This window comes from Phoca vitulina, unplaced genomic scaffold (assembly GCF_004348235.1).
Source record: "Phoca vitulina isolate PV1807 unplaced genomic scaffold, GSC_HSeal_1.0 scaffold33, whole genome shotgun sequence".
NCBI lineage: Eukaryota > Metazoa > Chordata > Mammalia > Carnivora > Phocidae > Phoca > Phoca vitulina.
In genome coordinates this window covers 19,489,352-19,511,959 of record NW_022589736.1, presented here as the reverse complement: position 1 = coordinate 19,511,959, position 22,608 = coordinate 19,489,352, and the positions used below count along the sequence as shown (strand labels likewise).

General features: G+C 37.1%; 1 protein-coding gene across 7 annotated transcripts in view; it reads left to right on the top strand.

The window, feature by feature from the left end:
* Window positions 1–22,608, top strand: part of NSUN6 (NOP2/Sun RNA methyltransferase 6) — a 59,358-nt gene that overhangs the window by 22,460 nt on the left and 14,290 nt on the right. For all 7 annotated transcript variants that reach the window (XR_004301956.1, XM_032425606.1, XM_032425603.1 and 4 more), the window contains 3 exons: window positions 4,018–4,099; window positions 5,500–5,619; window positions 10,895–11,039. Coding sequence is in view for 6 of the 7 variants with exons in the window: in XM_032425606.1 (XP_032281497.1) it covers window positions 4,018–4,099; window positions 5,500–5,619; window positions 10,895–11,039 (347 nt within the window). In the remaining variant the exon portion in view is untranslated. The remainder of the gene's footprint in view (window positions 1–4,017; window positions 4,100–5,499; window positions 5,620–10,894; window positions 11,040–22,608) is intronic.

Here is a 22,608-nt window from a genome sequence, read left to right as displayed (position 1 = left end):
TTATATTATTCAATGTCGTAGTTCCAGTAACTTTGCTGACAGACTTTTCTGAGTAATGTTTGTTGGTAGGAGTAGCAGGCAGCCATCTTTCAAAAAACTGTTGTTTTTTTTAAAACTCAACTTTTAAACTCAGCATTCAGTTATGCTGTTAGAATTTCTTTCTCTGCCTATGTGAGGAAAAGCATGCTTCCATAACAAAGAAATGCTACACATATATCATGTTTCTTATTATAAAATTTTAGAACTGTGTCTACCAGTGGTACTTTGTTATTCAACTAGTAAATTTGCACCCTTTGCTTTCTTGAATTACAGTGGACCTCAGTCATAGACTTCATAGAGGTAGATTAATTTACTAACAACCTGTTTATCATATGAGATCTGGTTCTTTGTGTTACTATATGGAAATACATATTAAAAAAACAGTTTTATTTTTTACTTTTTAAAAGATTTTATTTATTTATTTGACAGAGAGAGAGAGAGAGCTTGGGGAACAGAAGGCAGAGGGAGAGGGAGAAGCAGACTCCCCGCTGAGAAGGGAGCCTGACGTGGGGCTCTATCCCAGGACCCTGGTATCATGACTTGAGCCAAAGGCATAAGCCACCCAGGCACTCCACAAAAACAACTTTAAAAGAAACATGTAGGGGCATCCTGGGAAGCTCGTCCTGGGATCGAGCCCTGCAGTGGGCTCCTTGCTCAGTGGGGAGTCTGCTTCTCCCTCTCCCTCTACCTCTCCCCCTGCTTATACTCTCAAATAAATAAAAATATAATCTTTTTAAAAAATAAAAATAAAAAATTTGCCCAATTTCCAAAAAAAAAAAAAAAGGCAGTCAAGGGAAAAAAAAGAAACGTAATCCCATACTGGAACAATAATTGGTTTAAATTATTCTTTGTCGAGTCGTTTTAAGTTAAATACTGCAAAGATGGACAACTTGTGCTGGTGGTCAGAAGGAGACAAAGAAATAGCAGAACTTGAAGCACTAGGTAGGAACTGGATTAGAGGCAGGCATATAAATGTTAACGTTTGAGTATTTTTCAGAGGACTAGTGTCGTGCAAGTCAGAAAGTCATTTAAATTATGAAAGAGTGAGCAGGTCATGGAATTCAAGGTGTCCAGTAATGGGTCCAGACTGGGCAGGGGCTGAGGTGTTGATCAAGGTCAGTGCGCCAGTTGTCTCAACAAATGACTGACTTTTGAATGTGAGGCTTTGACTTTTCAGAAGGTTCCTTTGTATTTTTTCTGGTCAGGGGCAGGTACTATGTAGGAAATGGTTAGATTTGATTCTGGCTGGAGCAAGGACCAAAGACCAACTGATTAACTAACTCTGATTTAACTCTGATTAAAAGTACAGATTCAGACATGTCAGGTGGTAAAGAAGCAAGTGAGGATAAAAGGGATGGGAAGAGGGAGAAAGGAGTTAACGTTTATTGTATGACAAAGGCTGTTAGAACCGACTGGACATCACAGTCATTACCACTGTAGTTGTAGTCCATGAATATCTACAGAAATTATTTCACTCTAAAAAGCAGCGTAAACTTACCCTTTTGTGGCATAATAATGATTTGGTCTTTGGGTTCTTGGCACACAGCTCCCCAAATCCTTGGAATCTCTGCAGAGATGAGTGTCTTTTGTATGCTAATGAGATGACTGGTAGGTGGGGGTCCCTAGATAGCTTCTGGAAGGCACTTGACGGAGGAACCAACCTTGTAGTTAGAAGGTTGGAACTTGTGGCTCTACCCCCGGACCTCCAGGGAGGGGAGAGGGCCTGGAAATTCAGTTCACATCCAGTGGTCAGTGATTTAATCAATCAGTCATAAAGACTCCTAAATGATGGGGTTCAGGCTGGTGAACACATCTAGGTGTGGGGAAGGTGGTGAACCATACACCTCTCCCTTACCTTCTCCTGTGTATCTCTCTCCTTCAGCCATTTCTAAGTTGTATCCTCCATAGTAAACCGGTGCTAGTAAATGTTGTTCTGAGTTGTGTGAGTTGTTCTAGGGAATTTTCAAACCTGCGGAGGGCAGTGTGGAAACCCCCAAATTCACAGCCCGTTGGTGAGAAGTACAGATGGCAACCCGGATGTGCAGCTGGTGTCTGGAGCGACACCGGTCTTTTTTTTTTTTTAAAGATTTTATTTATTTATTTGACAGAGAGAGACACAGCGGGAGAGGGAACACAAGCAGGGGGAGTGGGAGAGGAAGAAGCAGGCCTCCTGTGGAGCAGGGAGCCCGATGCGGGGCTCGATCCCAGGACCCTGGGATCATGACCCGAGCTGAAGGCAGATGCTTAACAACTGAGCCACCCAGGCGCCCCAGGAGCGACACCAGTCTTGTTGGATCCAACCGTTGAGCCCGTGGCGCCTCACAATAACCCCTGGCAGGTCGTGCCAGGACTGGTGCGAGAAAAAACACCACACATTTGGTGTCAGGAGTGTTGTGAGTAAAGTGAGCCCACCTACCTACCTCAAGCTCAGTGCACATCATCCACATAGGTGCTTCCCTGCCAACATTGGTTCAGAAGCTCTGAACTTGTCTAGTGTACTGGACCTGAGGGGTGTGTTCTTGTTCTCCTTGCTTAGACTGTATTCCTTGCTTGTACTCCTGTACCTGGTTTAAATCCAGATTCTTTTTTTTTTTTTTTAAATCCAGATTCTTAATCTTGCCTTTATTATTAGAGTGCACTTTTTCTGTGCCCCTCTAATCCCTCGAACATGGTGTTGATTTCCCTTTTTTTCTTGCTCTCTCTGGTGTGGTCTGATACACCAGGCCATGTTTGGCTTTCTCCAACAGTATTTGTATGCTTTCTCTTGCCTCTGATGGTCACTGACAGCCTCTCTCAGATGGCGATGTTTGTTCTAATGAAATATCGTCCACCACGTTCTCCTGGGTCCTGGACATTCCTGCTCTGATCAGTTCCACTGCCGCTTATAACATGGGATAAAGGTAGAAAAGCTCATGTTGAGGATTATGTCAGTAGTGGGCAGTTATTCTCTAAAGAGATGAGAGAGTTGTGTGGCATATTTGTGGTTGCTTAGCATCAGCATGATTCTTAAGTATATTTTTATTTTTCATACAAGTACCTAGCATAGTGCCTTGCAAACTGAAGCATTCAGAAAATCCCACCAGAAGGATTAGAATGAATCAACAAATAAAGATGCAGTTGTTAGAGAAAGACAAATACCATATGATCTCATATGTGGAATTTAAGAAACAAAACAAATGGACAAAGGAAAAAAAGACAAACCAAAAAACAGACTCTTAACTATAGAGAGCACACAGATGGTTCCCAGAGGGAGGTGGGTAGGGGATGGGTGAAATCGGTGAAGGGGATTAAGAGTACACTTACCCTGGGGTACCTGTGTGGTACGGTCAGTTAAGTATCTGACTCTTGGTTTCAGCTCAGTTGTGATCTCAGGGTCATGAGATCGAGCCCCACGTCAGGCTCCACACTCAGTGCAGAGTCTGCAACTCTCTCCCTTTCCCTCAGCCCCACCCTCTCTCGTGCATGCTCGCTCGCTCTCTAAAATAAATCTTTAAATAAAAAAAAAAAAGAGTACACTTACTTGATGAGCACTGAGTAACATATAGAAATGTTGAATCAGGATATTGTACACTTGAAACTAATATACTGGCATTAAAAATAAATAAGAACTGGCATTAAAAATAAGAACAAACGCATTATGTTAACATAAATAGCATTTTTAATTAAGTAGCTATGTTAAAAAAAAAAAGACTCATGTTCTTTGCCTTTTTAGTTTGTTCAAATCTCTGAAGAAACTCCTTTGTGCCTAAATGAAAAATTTAACTATCCTTTTTAGTTTTCCTGATGGCCTTCTACTGCAAGGACTAAGTCATAGACAATTCACAGGAATATCCTAAGTATTGTGGTATTGAGTAAAAAAGGTTTTAAAAAGGCAGAACATCTTATATTTGTTGTGCTATGTGGGTATGTCCCTGGAAATTGAGTTTGTATGGACTGTGGAATTTATACAGACTAATATTAGATTTTTCTGCTTTTCAGAGGTATAGGCATAAGAATGACAGAACCGATATATCTCAGCCCCTCATTTGACAATGTACTGCCCAGCTACTTATTTTTACAGGCAAGTATTTGTCAGAGTAAAATATTTAAAGACATTGAAACATAACTTTGGTAAGTTATTTCAAATCTAAGGTTTTTTTCTATTACCATATTTTTTGTGGTTTATTTTTTCTGATCTACCTTTGGTTAAGCAGTAAAAACAAAACAAAACAAAAAACAGACCCCCAAAAACAAAAAAACTTTGTACATACTCTCTTCTTTTTCTCAACTGATTTTATTTTTTTTTTTAATTTATTTTTTTATTTTTTAAAGATTTTATTTATTTGACAGAGAGAGACAGTGAGAGAGGGAACACAAGCAGGGGGAGTGGGAGAGAGGCAGGTTTCCCGCTGAGCAGGGAGCCCGATGTGGGGCTCGATCCCAGGACCCTGGGATCATGACCTGAGCCGAAGGCAGACGCTTAATGGCTGAGCCACCCAGGTGCCCCTCTCAACTGATTTTAAACTTTTTAAAAAACCCTGTGTTGCCCAAAAGTGTGTTAATTGCTTATTAGCCTCTACTGTTTTTTTCTTGGAAAGTAATTTAGAAAATACATTACTTTAAAAAAAATGCATTACTGAGGCACCTGGGCAGCTCAGTCAGTTAAGCATCTGCCTATGGCTCAGGTCACGATCCCAGGGTTCTGCATTAGGCGCCCTGCTCAGTGGGGAATCTGCTTCTACCTCTCCCTCTCCCCACTCCTTGTGTACGCTCTCTCTCTCTCAAATAAATACAGTCTTTTAAAAAAATGCATTACTTTGGGATATTATTCTATTTTATTTAAGGCAAACTTATCCTAGAGTAGCAGTCCTTGTATGATCAAAACTAATAATGAATTAACGGTATAATATAACTTGTTGCCATATAGCTTATTGCTGTAGATACATGAGTTGTCCAATCTCATACTTCTGGGTGCCAATCAGAAATAGATTGGTTTACATTTTACTTTTCTCCTACAGAAATGTGGTAGTGGCGGGGAGATAGGAACCCAGACGTCTTTGAGTGGCATTAGCAGCATAAAACTAGAATTCTTAAGTGGGCGTTAGATGGTGAAGCACCCAAAATTCCAAAATTTTGTACATTTTCTTAGAAAAAGATCCAGAGCTTTGTTATATTTCTGAAAGGGCTTTGGCCTTCAAAATATTGAGAGCCACTGAATTGAGGGAAAAAATGTGCTTTTTTAGTTAAATTGATAGGGGAAATGCATCATGCATGTGCATGTGTGTGTCTCATGTGTGAATGTCCAATGAGATCATAGGATACTCTAGGAAACTGTGAATTTCATGACACTATGTTTACAGAAAACCTATTCTTGGCAGAGAATGCTATACTGGATTACCTCCAAAGATTTCTTTATGTTCTCTGATTCTGAACTTTAAAAGGATTTAGAATCACTGATAATTGATTTTTTTTCCTTTATAGAATTTGCCATCTGCTGTAGTAACTCATGTTCTGGATCCTCAACCCGGAGAGAAGATTCTAGATCTGTGTGCAGCACCTGGAGGCAAAACAACACACATTGCAGCATTAATGCACGATCAGGTGAGACTGTCTTCACAGCAAAAACTGCTCACAACATGTTGAAGGTGGAACTACACATAACCTATGAAACATTATGTAGACATTCATAATCTGAATGATTTCAGATTCAGCCAAAGTAAAGACTGTTCAGTGATGGCATTCATCACGTGTTGAGTTCAGGTTATCATTTGTGAAGACTATCTGAAGATCTTCTTGAATCCCAGATTTACTAATACATTTGTAGAGTAGAAGTCTTCATAAAATTACATTTAACTGCAACATTTAAGAGATTTTTTTATGTTCTTAATTATAAGACTTGACACTTTCTAAACTACTAAATTCTGCCGCTAAAACTTGATTTGACAGCACATTACTGAAGTATCAATATATACACTGATATATATATATATATGTACATTATGATATGTACACATCAAATACATTTTCTTGAGATCCATAAAAACCTTATGATCTGGCTTAATTATAGAGCCTGTTGCATTGTCATAAAATATAGTAAGTCTTAAATAACTTTATTTCAGATTTTACTGCTTTTTCCCCACATATATGTATTTGACAATATGTTTTCTTTCATTATGGGTTAGTCTGTGTTCAAAACTCAGTGTGACCTTGTAACCGTTCTGTGCTGGACCTAAGATTCTTCAGCTCAAGAAGGATAGGGCCAGTTGATGCTTTCTTGTTTCAAATTCCATAAAATTACATGGTTCCTGAAATGCTTAGACACACTAGTATCTTCACCTACTTTGATCTGGAGGCAGATTTTAATTGATTGGTTGGTTGATTAAACAGACAGTTAGTACTTACATATGCCAAGTACTGGGGAGGTAGCAACAAACCACTGGGACCAAAATTGTCTTTATTGTGTAGCTTCCCTTCTAGTTAAGAGGAGACAGATAATAAATTAAATGAATACAAGTTATGGCATGTAGGATTGTGGTAAGGGCGGTGGTGAGCAAGAGAGGAAGGGGAGGGGCATCGGGAGTATTGAGGGGAGTGAGTATGCAGTTTTTAGGAGGGTAGTGAGAAATGCACCCTGTGAAGGTGGTTTTTGAGGAAAGACTTGGAGGTGATGAGCAATATGGAGGTCGTGGAATGCATATTTTAGCTAGAGAAAAAGCAAGTGTGGGTGGTCTGAGGCTGGAGGGCATCTGATCTGTTTGAGGAATCTCTGCAGTTTGCTGAGAGAAACAAAGTGAGGAGGAAAAGAGACCAGAGAGAGGGAGGTCCCAGGGGTGGATGTTTGGGTCGAGCTGTTGGCAGGGTCTGACAGGACATTAGTTAATGCTCGAGTGATGGGAAGTCACAGAAGAGTGACATAAGCCTCTTTACTATTTCAAGTATCCTTTTGGCTGTTGCCTTGAAAACAGGCTGGAAGAGGGCAAGGGTGACTGGTTTGGAGACAGTTATTCAGGGAAGCATCGTGGAGGTGGCAAGAAGTTCTGGAGATGTGTTTAAGGTGGAGTTGTAAGGAGTTGCTGATGCACTGGATGTGGGTTATGGAAATGTGAGGGTAATTAAGGATGACTCCTACAGATTTTGGGTGAGGGTGACTATGGGAGGAGCAAGTTCTGCAGGGAAAAGTCAGAAAGTTAGTTTTGGAGATTTTAAACTGAAGTGTCTATTAGACTTGCAAGGGATGATGTTGAGCAGGCAATTAGATGTTTGAGCCTGGAGTTCAGGACAGAGGTATAGACTGGAAATAAAAATATAGATTGGAAATGTAAATACGTATAAAATAGAAATTTGCAAGTCATCAGCATATAGATAATACATAAAGCCATAAAACTGATGTGGGTGGCAATAGAGAGTAGAAGAGGCCGGAAGACTGAGCCGCACGGGTACTGTGTGCCAACATTCAGAGGTTGGGGAAAGGAGAAGGAATGGCCAATGATGTCAGAGGAAAACCAGAGGAGTAGTAGGACACCCTGGAAACAATGTGAAGAAAGGGATTGAAAGACAGTGGAGAGATAGCTGTGTCAGATGTTGCTGCTGGGCCACATAAAATGAGGACTGAGAACTTCCAGTGGACCTAGCACCAGGTCAGTGATGGGCAGCCTTATCATGAGCAGTTTTGGTGAGTGGAAATGCTTGCTTGGATTGAGAATGAGGGGAATCCAAGAAAGTGAATCAAGAGCACTCCTTTGGTGGTGGTGGTGGGGAGTTATTTGTACAGGAATACAGTGAAATGGGGCAGTAGTTGGAGGTGAACTCAGGGAGTACTTTATTTTACGATGAGAGAAATGATCATGGTTGTATGCTAATGAGAGATCCATTAAAAGGGGAAATTGCTAGCAGTATCTTTGAGGAGGTGAGATGGGATACATTTTGATGCACAAGTGGCTTTAGATGGTAGCATGCAACAGTTTATCCATGGAAATCGGAGGGGAGGCGGAGTACACGGGTGCAGATATTGGTGGGCCGGTCAATGTCGTAAGAGACAGGAAGGTCTCTTTTGGTTGTTTGAGTTTTCTCAGTGAAATATGAAGCAAGGTCACCAGATGAGAATGGGGATGGGGAAGGAGGTGGTAAGAGCTAGGAGGTATGAAATGTTAATCTAGGAAAATGGAAGTGAGAATGGGCTATGGACACATCCTAGCAATTCCAATTTGCACTATGGGCTCCGTGAATACAATGGTCATGAATGTAAGATTTGTTGGGATAGTGATGGGCTTTTTTTAGCTGCCTGGATGTAGATGTGAAGTTGGTGAAGAATTGGATTTAACCACAGCAGCATTTTTGTCATGCTTATATCTAAGACACAGAAGCATGTGTATAAGAGAGTAATGTGATATAACATGGAATCTAAACTGGGTAAAGAGCATAGCAAGGACAGTAAAAGACTGAGGGCAGTAGATCCATTCATATTTTTCTAAGTTAGCTCAGATTTATACAGTGGTAGGAATTCTTAGGCACCTAGGAAACTCTTTGGCAGTTTTTTTTCATGGTACTCATTTATAAATAAGGAAAAATTGCCTACCTGAAGTGTAAGACTTTCTGGTATAGAAATATACTTCTGCGAGGCTTAGCAGAGCCCTTCTGCTCTGATTCACTTGATAGAAGATGTAGTATCTGTGTGCCCACTCCCCAAAGTGCCAGATGTTGGACTTTACCAGATGATCATTTTTGATCTATATCTAAGTGATTAAGTCAAGTGATTTACAAGCAATCTTGCACAGAAAATAATAGGAACATTTACTGTGTCAAGATGAAATTGTAACTTTTTCCTTTCATTAGTGCAAATCATTTTATCCAAAGACTTCTGATAAAAATTCACATTACTGGGGCACCTGAGTGACTCAGTTGGTTAAGCGACTGCCTTCATCTCGGGTCATGATCCTGGAGTCCCGGGATCGAGTTCCACATCGGGCCCCCTGCTCAGCAGGGAGTCTGCTTCTCCCTCTGACTCTCACCCCTCTCATTCTCTCTGTCATTCTCTCTCCCTCAAAAATAAATAGAAAAAAAAAATTTAAAAATTCACATTACTTGCATATTAGTATTTGATACTATTACAATTTCTGAAACATTCACTATGTCACAAGCAGGGAGATAATGCACACATACATATATATGTAAATAAATAAATAAATTTATATTTTCAATAAATATATGGAAGGGTTAAAACCTATCTCTGCACTGTATGTAAATCTACATACACTATATATAGGCACTGTATATATGTTCTGCGTGTGTATATATGCACTCTATATATATGTGCCCTACACACACACACACACACACACACACACGTATAACCTCAGTGAGTGGCCTTAAAGTAATGAAGGAAGTAATGAAGGAAGGAAAAGATATTTGTTGTTTAAAGTTTTGGGGTATTAATACTCTTGGTTCATTAGAGGAGATGTACTTTCCTGTTTATACTCTTCTTTGTCCCAAAGGAATTGAAGGTGGTAACAGTAAAAACCTTAAGGAAAAATGCATTAAATACCACCAGTGCATAAAACACAGAACATGAAATAGAAGGATTCACTTTATGGAGTTGTGGTTTTCAGTTTACCTGAATCAGTTTTCAGTTTACCTGAAATCCTTAATTGTAAAGATGATGATATGCTTTGAAGAAGTGATAACAATCTGCCCTTAATTTATGGTATATGATATTTATTGTGTTTGCTTAGAAGTATTTATCCACGGATATTTTATTCTCTCTAGTAAAAAGTCTTTCCAAAAAGAGTCTGGATATTTTAGATGTGTCCATGTTGTGTTTGGTTTCATAGTGCTGTGTGAAATGACCACAGAAAGTGTAGCAGCATTGTAATTGATGCATTTGTCATACAAGGATGGTGTATATAAAAGAAACAAAAGCAAGAAAAGACACTGAAGAGTTAATCTCGCCATCTCTGCAATATCATTTCATAGTATATTTAAAAAATTATATGAATGTCACAACACATTTGTAAAAGAGTGGCCTCATCTTCGTTGACTTTAACTTAACCAAAGAGTTGCCATAGAAATTATTTTTGAACTACTTTTTATACCGTCCAGAGCATTTTGCTGTGATATACAGGTCAGTATTTTTATGTTATAATTGTTAGAATTGAATTTTGTTTACATGTACAACTCAGAAAATATTGAGATGAGGATTGATTTTACAAGTAACATTCATCTGTATTCCAAAGCACTAGAAAAACAGATATCTCAGAACATTAGTTCATATTCTTCCAGATGTGAACAAAGCGCGTCACATTGGTGATTTTTTTTTAATATTTACCTCCAATAGATATTTTCAAGTTAAGTTCTTAGATGGCAAACACTATTTATATAGGTTTTGAGTTTTGTTAATTAAAAATAGCTGTGCACTATAAGAAAATTAACCTGGCAAGAATGTGTTTTCCTATTTTGTATTTATTTTTAAGTTTTTATTTAAATTCCAGTTAACATCCAGTGTAATATCACTACAGTTTAGTGATTCAGCACTTCCATACATCACCGGGTGCCCATCACAAGTGCCCTCCTTAATCCCCATCACCTATTTCACCCACACCCCCCCACCACCCACCTGCCCTCTGGTAACCAGCAGTTTGTTCTCTGTAGTTAAGAGTGTTTCTTGGTTTGTCTCTAAGAATGGGTTTTTTTTAAAAGGATAAGACTTAAGTATTTTAATGTAAATTTGATACACATTTGTTTAAAGAATTCAGCTTTAAAACTAGGGGTGGGAGGATAGTAGGGAAGACCATAATTTTTCATCACTTTTCCTCGTTATTAATAGTTTTTATGACTGCCTTGGTTTTACACTTTATTTTTATGTGTTTTGTTTGTTCTTTAGGGAGAAGTAATAGCACTGGATAAAATATCCAACAAAGTAGAAAAAATTAAACAGAACGCTTTATTGTTAGGACTGAATTCCATCAAGGCATTTTGCTTTGATGGAACAAAGGCTCTTAAACTCAATACAGTTAAGGATGCTGAAGGTAAGTTAAATTTTATCTTTACAGGCTTCTATAATTGGCTTTGGATTTTGCTGTCATTGTTCTAGCCCTAAAATATCCATAAAACCTTGAAACTGGCATGGATCTATTTTGCCATAATAGATACCATTTTGCTTTTCATCTTATCCCAGAACATATATACAGTGCCTATATATAATGTATGTCAGATTTTATTTTTTTTTTAAGATTTTATTTATTTATTTGATAGAGAGAGACACAGTGAGAGAGGGAACACAAGCAGGGGGAGTGGGAGAGGGAGAAGCAGGCTTCCCACCAAGCAAGGAGCCTGATGCAGGGCTCCATCTATGTCAGATTTTAATAATATAAAATCAAACCCCAAGACTTGGTCAAACTCTTTGGTCTTACTGTATTTGTCTTAATTTCATATTAAATCTCAAAAAGCTTATTAGCCCTTCAAGTTTGTGATTCTTGAGCTATTTTGTTGTCTTCATGTTTTCTTGGGAGAATGGGGCTATGGAGCTGGAAAGGGAGGAAAAACTGCCACATATCTTGTTTTGGAATAAAATGTTGCATTTATTAAGTCCCTTTATTGCTCTCTTTCTTTGTTTAGACTTGATTTCATGAAATACTCAAGAAATTTGAATATTGTAATGAACCAATTGGTGGTAGTTTCCCCAAAATGTTTATTGATTAAAGATGCTACTTTATTAAAGCTGAGGACATGGTTTTGACTCCCCCACACCTTACAGACCATCTAGTTTTCCCATATATAAGCTCTTGACTTATGTACTGACTACTATCACTACTAGACAGTGGATGGGTCAATATAATTCATTACTGTCACTTTACTGAAATTGTTGGTAGTTCACCATGTTTACATATCACTGAATAAAGTGATCATCCTCAAAAGCATAATAGACTGAGATTGGGGTAAGAACAATCAAGATGTAGGGTAGCCATCTTAGAGCTTGGTCTTCAGTGCTATAGAGAGACATTCATTAATTGACTTGGGATAGTCCACTGATTTTTCACTCATCCACATCACTTTATTAGCTGATGGTCATAGGTTGTCATCTTTAGCTCTTTTTTTTTTTTTATCAAGACCTGTTTCATCACAGATACTCTATGATAGTTTGATTTGGGGTGATAAACCTAGAATGTCTGGCAATAGACCCAATCTGTTTGATGGAAAATGTATCAGTAGTAATGTGAACATCACCATATCTTTGGGACTCCTGGAAAGTGAGAAGTTATTTTGTGACACCTGCCTAATGTGTAATAAACCTCATTGGAATAAACAAACAAATGAAACACGTGTAAAGCTTCCTAGAAAAACGGATTATTCTGAAGAGCAAGGTCTGGGCTATTATTTATCTTCTTACAAATGTGGGAATAGGTTAGATGTAATTGTCTGATTACATGAGAACAGCACTTCATGGTCAGTTGATTGTTAACCCAGAAGAGTTAGCCAGGAGTTGGCAGGAGATTTATAATAGCGCATTGGCTAGTAGGCTATATCCGAGAGACCCAAAATACAGTGGCTTAGAAAAGATAGAAGCATTTTTTGTTTCTTTGTTTTTTGTGTTTTATTTTGGTCTCACCTAACGGAAATGGGTGTCTGATGCTGGTAGTTTAATATCTGGGTCTAAGACAGATGTTCCAGTTCTTTCAAGGGGAGGGGGAAGGGCATCAGAATCCTTGGGAATGCACATGCCACTGACCAGGTTAGTCATTTGATCAATTTAGCTGCAAGGGGACTGGAAAATGTAGTCATTAGCTGTGTAGTCATGTGCCCAGTTCAAAACATAACTTTAGAAAAAGAGGTTAATGGGTATTGAAGAACAACTAGCAGTCTGACAAAGGCTTTGTATCACTGAAAGTGATGATGATCGTTAAAATTTATTTATATTTAAAATTTTTATTTTAGAGTAGTTGATGTAGTGTTACTAGTTTCAAGTGTACAACGTAACAATTCTACAGTTCTATAAATTACTTGGTGCTCACCACAATTAAGTCACCTTCTCTCACCATAAAATGTTACTATATTATTGACTATATGCCCTACGCTGTGTTTTGTCTTTTTTTTTTTTAATCTCTGTGACTTATTTATTTTATAGCTAGAAGTTTGTACCTCCTAATTTCCTTCACTTATTTTGCCCATCCCCTCACCCACCTCCCCTCTGGCAACCACCAGTTTTTTGTCTGTATTTATGAGTCTGTTTCTGTTTGTTTGTTCATTTGTTTTGACATTTGGAGTCCACATATAAGTGAAATTCTATGGTATTTGTCTTTCTCTCTCTGACTTATTTTACTTAGCCATCAAACCCTCTAGGTCCATCCATGTTGTCATGGATGGCAAGATGCCATTCATTTTTATGGCTGACTGATGTGTGTGTGTGTGTGTGTGTGTATACACACCACATCTTTATCCCATCTATCAGTAGACACTTGAGAATGCTTCAGTATATTGGCTACAGTAAAGGGGTGCCTGGCTGGTTCAGGCAGTAGAGCGTGCAACTCTTGATCTCGGGGTTCTAAGTTTGACCTTCACATTGGGGATGGAGATTACTTAAAAAAAATATTGCCTACTGTAAATAATGCTGCAATAAACGTAGGGGTGCATATATCTTTTTGAATTGATGTTTTTATTTTCTTTGGGTAATTAGTAGTAGAATTACCGGATCATATGGTGTTTCTATTTAATTTTTTGAGGAATCTCTGTACTGTTTTCCATAGGGGTTGCACCAATTTACATTCCCACCAAGAGTGCCCAAGATTTCTCTTTTCTCCACATCCTTGCAACATTTGTTATTTCTTAGTCTTCTTGATACTAGCATTCTCACTGGTGTGAGGTGACATCTTATTGTGGTTTTGATTTGCATTTCCCTGATGATTAGTGATGTTGAGCATCTTTTTGTGTGTCTCTTGGCTATCTGTATGTCTTCTTTGGAAGAATGTCTTCTCAGGTCCTCCACCCATTTTTAATCAGATTATTTGGGGTTTTTTTGGTGCTGAGTTGTATAAGTTCTGTATGTATTTTGAATATTAACCCCTTACAGATACATCATTTGCAGAAATCTTCTTTCATTCAGTAGGGTTGCATTTTCATTTTGTTGATGGTTTCCTTCACTGTGCATAAGCTTTTTATTTTGATTTAGTTCCAGGAGTTTATTTTTGCTTCTGTTTCCCTTTACTGAAGAGACGTATCCATAAATATGTTGCTAAGGCTGATGTCAAAGAGATTACTGCCTGTGTTTTCTTTTAGGAATTTTATGGTTTCAGGTCTCATATTTAGGACTTTGATCCATTTGGGGTTTATTTTTATGTATGGTGTGAGAAAGTGGTCCAGTTTTATTCTTTGGCGTGTAACTACCCAGTTTTCCCAGCACCGTTTATTGAAGAGACTATCTTTTCCCCATTGTATATACTTGCCTCCTTTTTCATAGATTAATTGAATGTAAAAGCATGGCTTTATTTCCAAGCAGTCTATCCTATTCCATTGATCTGTTTTTTCACCAGTACCATATTCTTTAAGTTACAATAGCTTTATAGTATATCTTGAATCTGGGATTGTTCAGCTTTGTTCTTCTTTTTCAAGATTGCTTTGACTATTTGGGGTCTTTTGTAGTTTCGTACAAATTTTAGTACTATTCTAATTCTGTGAAAAGCACTGTTGTTGTTTGGTAGTGATTGCATTAAATCTTTAAATTGCTTTGGGTAGTATGGGCATTTTAACAATATTCTTCCTGTCCATAAGCATGGTGTATTTTTCCATATGTTTGTATTGTCTTCAGTTTCTTTCTTAATTTCTTAAAATTTTCAGTGTAGTTCTTCCGCCCCTTGGTTAAATTTATTCCTAGGTATTTTTTCTTTTTGGTACATTGGTAAATGGTATTTTCTTAATTTCTCTTCTACTTCATTATTAGTGTACAGAAACACAACAGATTTCTGTACATTAATTTTACATTTTGTAACTTTACTGAATTCATTTAATAGTTTTTTTTTTTTTTTATGGTCTTTAGGGTTTTCTATATATAGTATCATGTCATCTCTAAAGAGTAACAGTTTTATTTCCTCCTTACCAATTTGGATGCCTTTTATTTCTTGTCTGATTACTGTGGCTAGGACTTCCAGTACTGTGTCGAATAAAAGTGATGAGAGTGGACATCCTTATCTTATTCCTGATCTTAGAGGAAGAGCTTTCAGTTTTTCACTATTGAGTATGATATTTGGTTGTGCATTGTTTCATATATGGCCTTTATTATGTTGAGGTATGTTTCCCCTCAGCCCACTTTGTTGAGAGTTTTTATCATGAATGGATATTGCAGTTTGTCACATGGTTTTTCTGTATCTATTGAGATGATAATATGGTTTTCATCCTTCTTGTTAATGTGATGTATCACACATCCTTGCATCCCTGGAATAAATTCCTCTTGATCATGGTGAATGATCCTTTTCACGTATTACTGAATTTGGTTTGTTAATGTTTTGTTGGGGATTTTTGCATCTCTCTATCAGGGATATTGGCCTGCAGTTTTCTTTTTCTGTAGTTTCTTTGTCTGGTTTTGGTAGCAGGCTAATGCTGGCCTCTTAAAATGAATTTGGAAGTTTTACTTCCTCCTTTATTTTTGGAAATAGTTTGAGAAGAATAGGTATTAACTCTTCTTTCAGTATTTGGTAGAATTCACCTTTGAAGCCATCTGGCCCTGGACTTTTGTTTTTTGGGAGTTTTTTGATTACTGATTTAATTTCATTACTAGTAATAAGTCTGTTCACATTTTCTGTTTCTTCGGATTCAGTTTTGGAAGATTGTATGTTTCTAGGAATTTGTTTCTTTTAGGTTGTCTAATTTGTTTGCATATAATTTTTTATAATCCCTTATATTTTGTGGTGTTGGTTATTTCCACTCTTTCATTTCTGATTTTATTATTTGAGTTCTCTTATTTGAGTTCTCTTTTGATGAGTCTGGCTACAGGTTTATCAATTCTGTTCATCCTTTCAAAGAACTAGCTCTTGGTTTCATTGATCTTTTCTGTTTTTGTTTTTTTTTTAGTCTCAATTTATTTATGCTCTAATCTTTTTATTTACTTCCTTCTACTAACTTTGGGCTTTGTTCTTTTTTCTTGTTCCTTTAGGTGTAAGGTCAGATTGACATTTTTCTTATTTCTTGAGATAGGTCTGTATCACTGTAAACTTCTGTCTTAGAACTTTTTGCTGTTTTCTCAAAATTTTGGACTGCTGTGTTTCCATTTTCATTTGTCTTCAAGTATTATTTGATTTCCTCTATGATTTCATCATTGACCCATTGTTGTTTAGTAGCATGTTGTATAGCCACCATGTGTTTGTGTTTTTTCCAGTTTTTTTTTTTCTTTTAATGTATTTCTAGTTTCACCTTGTGATAGTTGGGAAGGATGCTTGATATGATTTTGGTGTTCTTAAATTTATTGAGACTTATTTTGTGGCCTTACGTGTGATCTGTCTTGGAGCATGTGCCATGTGCACTGGAAAAAGAATGTGTGTTTTGCTCATTTTGGATGGAATGTTCTGTATCTTTTAGGTCTATTTGGTCTATGTGTCATTCAGAGCCACTGTTTCCTTGTTGTTGTTCTGTCTGGATGATCTATCAGTTGATGTAATTGGGTTATTAAAGTCCACTACTATTGTGTATTATTACATTATTGTCATATTGTCCTTTTATGTCTGTTAATTGCTTTATGTATTTAGCTGCTCCTGTTTTGGGTGGATGGATATTTGCAATTGTTATATCCTCTCATTGGATTGATCCCTTTATTTTTATGTAATGCCTGTATTTGTCTCTTATTAGAGCTTTGTTTTAAAGTCTGTTTTGTTTAATATAAGTGTTTCTACCTGGCTTTTTTTTTCCTTCTATTTGCATGGAATATCTTTTTCCATCCCTTCATTTTCAGTCTGTGTGTGTCTTTAGGTCTGAAGTGAGTCTCCTATAGACAGCATATAGATGGGTCTTGGTTTTTTATTCACTCAGTCACCTATGTCTTTTAATTGGAGCATTTATTTAAACTTAAAGTAATTATTGGGACACCTGTGTGCTCAGTTGGTTAAGTGTCTGCTTTCAGCTCAGGTCATGATCCCAGGGTCCTGGGGTCGAGCCCTCTGAGGGGCTCCCTACTCAGTGGGAAGTCTCCTTCTCCCTCTCCTGCTCCCCCTGGTCATGCTCTCTCTCTTTTTCAAATAAATAAATAAATAAGATCTTTAAAAAAACTTGAAGTAATTATTGATAGATATGTACTTATTGCCATTTTGTTAATTGCTTTCTGGTTATTTTTGTATTTCATCTCTGTTCCTTCTTTCCTTGCTCTCTTCCCTTGTGGTTTAGTGGGGTTTTTTTAGTGTTATGCTTGGATTCTTTTCTCTTTATTTTTTGTGTATCTGTTACAGGTCTTTTATTTGTGGTTATCATGGTGTTCATTTATAACATCTTGTTGTGTATTAGCAGTCTATGTTAAGTTGGTGGTCACTTAAGTTCAAACACATTCTGGGAGCACTAAATTTTATTCCCCTTTCATTTTATGTATATGAGGTCATAGTTTACATCTTTTTATTTTGTGTATTCCTTAATTTTTGTAGATATACTTGATTTCACAACCTTAGTGTTTTAACCTCCATACTGGTTTTTGAGAGATTAATCTGTGTTCACTGTGTGTTTGCTTTTACCAGTGAAGTTTTTTTCTTTCATAATTTTCTTCTAGTTACAGTCTTTTCTTTCCTCTTAAAGAATTCCCTTTAACAGTTCTCATAAGGCTGGTTTAGTGGGGATAAACTCCTTTAACTTTTAACTCTATTTCTCCTTCAAGATAGCCTTGCTGGGTAGAGTATTCTTGGTTGTAGGTGTTACCTTTCAGCACTTTGAATGTTTCATGCCACTTTCTTCTGGCCTACAGAGTTTCTGTTGAAAAATCAACAGATTTTTTGTTGTGTCTGGGTGGCTCAGTTGGTTAAGCCACTGCCTTCAGCTCAGGTCATGATTCCAGAGTCCTGGGATCGAGCCCCGCATCGGGCTCCTTGCTCTGCGGGGAGCCTGCTTCTCCCTCTCCCTCTGCCTGCCGCTCCCCCTGCTTGTGATCTCTCTCTCTCACTCTCTCTCTCTCTCTGTGTCAAATAAATAAATAAAAATCTTTAAAAAGAAAAATCAACTGATAGCCTAATTGTCAGAGCTCCCAGTGTTAGGCTCTGCTGATTTTCAAAGCCAGGTATCATGAGGACTCATCTTTCCAGTGTAAATCTCCAGGGCTGAGGTTGCCAGTTTTGGGGTCTGATCCCCTCCTTCATGTTTGTGATGTCCCTTCCTTTTGTGGTTAGTCACATTGGGGGTTTGGTTATTGACCTTGTCTCCACCCCCTTACCTTTTTTGATGTGGCCTTCTCTTTATGACTAGCTGTGGAAGATCTGTTCTGACAGTCTTCAGACTTTCAGAATTAGTTGTAGTAGATGTGGTTGTTGGTTTAGTGTGTCTGTGGGATGAGGTGAGCTCAAGATCCTCCTACTCTGCCATTTACCCCCAAATTTTCTAAATTTATTCCTTTTCGTTAATAAAATTCTTTTCTTTTTAAGTTGAAAGAGTTTGAAATCCTCCGAGTGGATAAGTGAGGTGTGTAGCATAAAGTGGCAAAGAGTTGATTCAGTGACTCAGTCACCGTGCACTAAGGCCAAGTTCCTAGGTAGTTTTGATTTTTAAACAGTTTGTTCGGGGTACAGACTGCTGTTGTAACAAATCATCCCATCACTCAGTGGCTTAAAACAACAATAACTTTATTATTATTTCTCACAATTTTAGGGATCAACTGGGAACCCAAGTGGTTCTCACTTTCAGTGTTTTAATGCAACAGCAGTCATGTGGTACTTGAGGGAAGGGTCACCTCAGAAGCTTTGTCTACCACATACCTATTTGAAGGTTAATGGTGGCTCTCAAGTGGCACCTACACATGGCCTCTCCGTGCACTGGACTTTCTCAGACCATGTTATTTGGGTTCTGAAAGCAAGTGTCCCAAGAGTCCCAGGCAGAAGCTGTATCACCTTTTATGACCTCGTCCAAAAGTCATGTAGCATCAAGTCTGCTGTTGTCCAGAATAAAGGAGAAGGAACATTAGACCCCATCTCCTGTGGGAGAAGAGTCAATGTCAAATTGAAGGGCATGTGGGATGGGAGGTATTGTCATAGCCATCTTTGGAAAATATAATTTTTTTTTGTTTTAAATTATTCGTATGCTTAGCTATAAATTTTTAATTTATATGCACAATAGATTGTTAGCTGGACACAGAATAAATACTGGCTTGGAAAATGAAAGAGCATAAAAACAGTAATTCTGTCAATTTACTTCAGGGTGATTTTCACCTGTTCTGTAAATTGAATTAATATGATTAAAAGTTTTACATAACATAGCAAGGTGATTTTAATACCAAAAAAAAAACTAAAAAGAGAAAATACTCAGTTTGAACTCTTTAAGTATATTCAGTTTGGCTTTCATTTATTAGGAATAAAGATTATCCACACCTTTAATGTTATAGTTACTTGTAAGGACTGGCCTGAATCTTATCTTTTCCCTCATAAATACAATTTATAAAAAGAAACCAGTTGTTTTTTAATATATAAGGTAAGTACTAAAAATCATTCCGGAAAGCAGTTTTTCTTCTTGATGCCAAAGGAAACATTTATGTCATATTAGAGATTTTTTGAAAGATTACTCTTTTTTCTTACCTAATTTTAAATTAATCCACCTGTGTTATTTGTTAAATGGGGGAAAAAATAATGGTTTTTCTTCATATAGGATGAATAGTAAAGATTGCTTTAGAATGAAAATTTGTAATCTTTAATAATCTGACCTCACTTTTTTTTAACAGCTTTGTTGTGTATCAGTATATACTTCATGGACCATACAATTCACACATTTAAAGTTTACGGTTCACTAAGTTTTTTTATTCAGAGTTCCGCAGCCATCATCACAATCTAATTTTTGAACAATTTCATTACCCTGAAAAGAAACCTCATACTCATTAATGTTCAACTCCCTTTTCCTTTACACTTCCACCCCCCAGGCTTAGTCAACTCTTAATCTACATTCTGTCTCTGTAGGTTGGCCTGTTCTGGATATTTCATATAAATGAAATCATACAGTATGTGGGCTTTTGTGACTGGTTTCATTTACTGTATTGTTTTTATGGTTTATCCATGTTGTGGTATGTCTCTGTACTTCATTCCTTTTCATGGATGAATAATATTCCACTGCACAGATAATTATCCGGTCATCATTTGGTAGACATTTGGGTTGTTTACCCTTTTTTGGCTGTTATGAATAATGTTGCTGTGAACATTTGTGTACACATTTGTGTGGACATAGGTTTCATTTCTCTTGAGCATATACCTGCAAGTGGCATTTCTGGATCATATGGGAAGTTGACATTTAACTTTCTGCAGAACTGCCAGTCTGTTTTACAAAGCAGCTGGATCATTTTGCATTTTCAGCCGCAGTATATGAAGGTTTCAATTTCTTCACATCCTCACCAGCATCTGTCCCTTTGATTATAGCCTCTTGGTAGATGTGGAATACTCTCTCCTGGTTTTGATATGTGTTTCTCTGTTGCAGGTTTCCCTGATGGTTAACATGTTGAGCATGTTTTCATGTGCTCGTTGGACATGTTATATCTCTTTGTCTAGTCGGATCCTTTGCCCATTTTTAAAATGGGTTGTCTTTTTATGTTTTGAGTTTTGAGAATTCTTTATATATTCCAGATACAAGTCTTTTATTAGACATAGGATTTATAAATATTTTCTCCCATTCTGTGAGTTGTCCATTCACTTTCTTGATGTTCTCTGAAGCTCAGAAGTTTTTAATTTTTTGTCCACTTTACCTATCTTTTCTTTTGTTATTTGTGTTTTAGGTATCTGTAAGAATTTTATAATTTTAGTTCTTACATCTAGATCTAGAATCCATTGTGAAATAATTTTTGTTTATGGTGTGATGAAAGAATCCAACTTGATTTTGATTCTTCCCACAGATACTCAGTTGCCCTAGCACCTTTTGTTGAAAAACTGTTTTGCTTTGTTGAATTGTCTTGGTACCCTTGTTGACCATAAACATAGGGTTTATTTCTGGACTCTCAGGTCTCTTCCATTGATTGATGTTTTTATCTATAAGTTAGTAAGGATTGTCTTGATTACTGTAGCTTTTTAGTGAATTTTGAAATCAGAAAGGGGGGTGTCTTCCAGCTTTGTTCATCTACAAATAAAGGTAAGTCTACTTTTTTTTTTCTAATTTGGATGCCTTTTGTTTCATTTTCTTGCCTAATTGTCCTTGCTAGAACCTCTAGTACAATGTTTAAGCAGAAGTGGTAAAAGATGACATCCATATCTCACTGCTGATCAGTCTTTTGAGTGACTTAAAACTAGCTATAGGTTTCTCATAGATAACCTTTATTAGCCTGAGGAATTTCCCTGTTATTCCTGGTTTGCTGGGTGTTTTTAATCATAAAATAGTGTTGGATTTTGTCAAATGCTTCTTCTGTGTCCCTTGAGATGATCTTGTGGTGTTTGACCTTTATTTGATTGAGTTTCAGATGCTAAACCAACCTTGGATTCCTGGAATAAATCCTACTTGGTCATAGTGTATAATCTTTTTCACATGTTGCTAGATTGGTTTTGTTTGTATTTGTGTCCATATTCATAAGAGATACTGGTCTGTAGTTTTCTTTCCTGTGCTGTGTTTGTCGGGTTTTGGTTATATGGTTATTCGGGCTTCATAGAATGAGTTGGGAAGTATTCTTTCTCCTTCTGTTTTTGAAAGATTTTATCAAGAATTATTATTAATTCTTTTTTAAATGTTAGGTAGATTCACCAGTGAAAACATCTGGCTAGGGCTTTTCTTTGTGGAAAAAAAAATTTTTTTTTTAAAGATTTTTTATTTGTGACAGAGAAAGAGAGAGAGCGCATACACAGCCAGGGAGAGCAGGCAAAGTAGGCAAAGGGAGAGGCAGGTTCACCACTGAGCAAGGAGCCAGATGCTGGACTCGACCCCAGGACTCTGGCATCATGACCTGAGCTTAACTGACTGAGCCACCCAGGTGTCCCTCTTTGTGGAAATTTTAAGAATTATTAATTCAGTCTCTTTACTTACTATAGATTTATTCAGATTTTCTTCTTAAACCATTTTCAGTAGTTTGTGTTTTGCTAGTAATTTATCCATGTCATCTAAATTATCTGTACAGTTGTTCGTAGTATTCCTTTTTAATTATTTTTCTTTCCATCAGGTCAGTAGTCCCCTTTGTAATTCCTGATACTAGTATTTTGAGTCTTTTCTCTTTTTTTCTTTGTCAGTCTAGCTAAAGTTTTGTCCATTTTGTTGCTCCTTTTAAAGAATTAACGTTTGGTTTTGTTGATACTTTCTCTCGTTTTTTTTTTGTTTTTTTTTTTTTAATTCTCTATTTCATTAATTTCTGCTCTAACCTTTATTATTTTCCTCATTTTTTAGTTTGCTTTTCTTTTTCCATTGTCTTAAGATGGAAGGCTAGGTTGTTGATTTGAGATCTTTTTTTTTTTTTTTTTTTTTATTTATTTATTT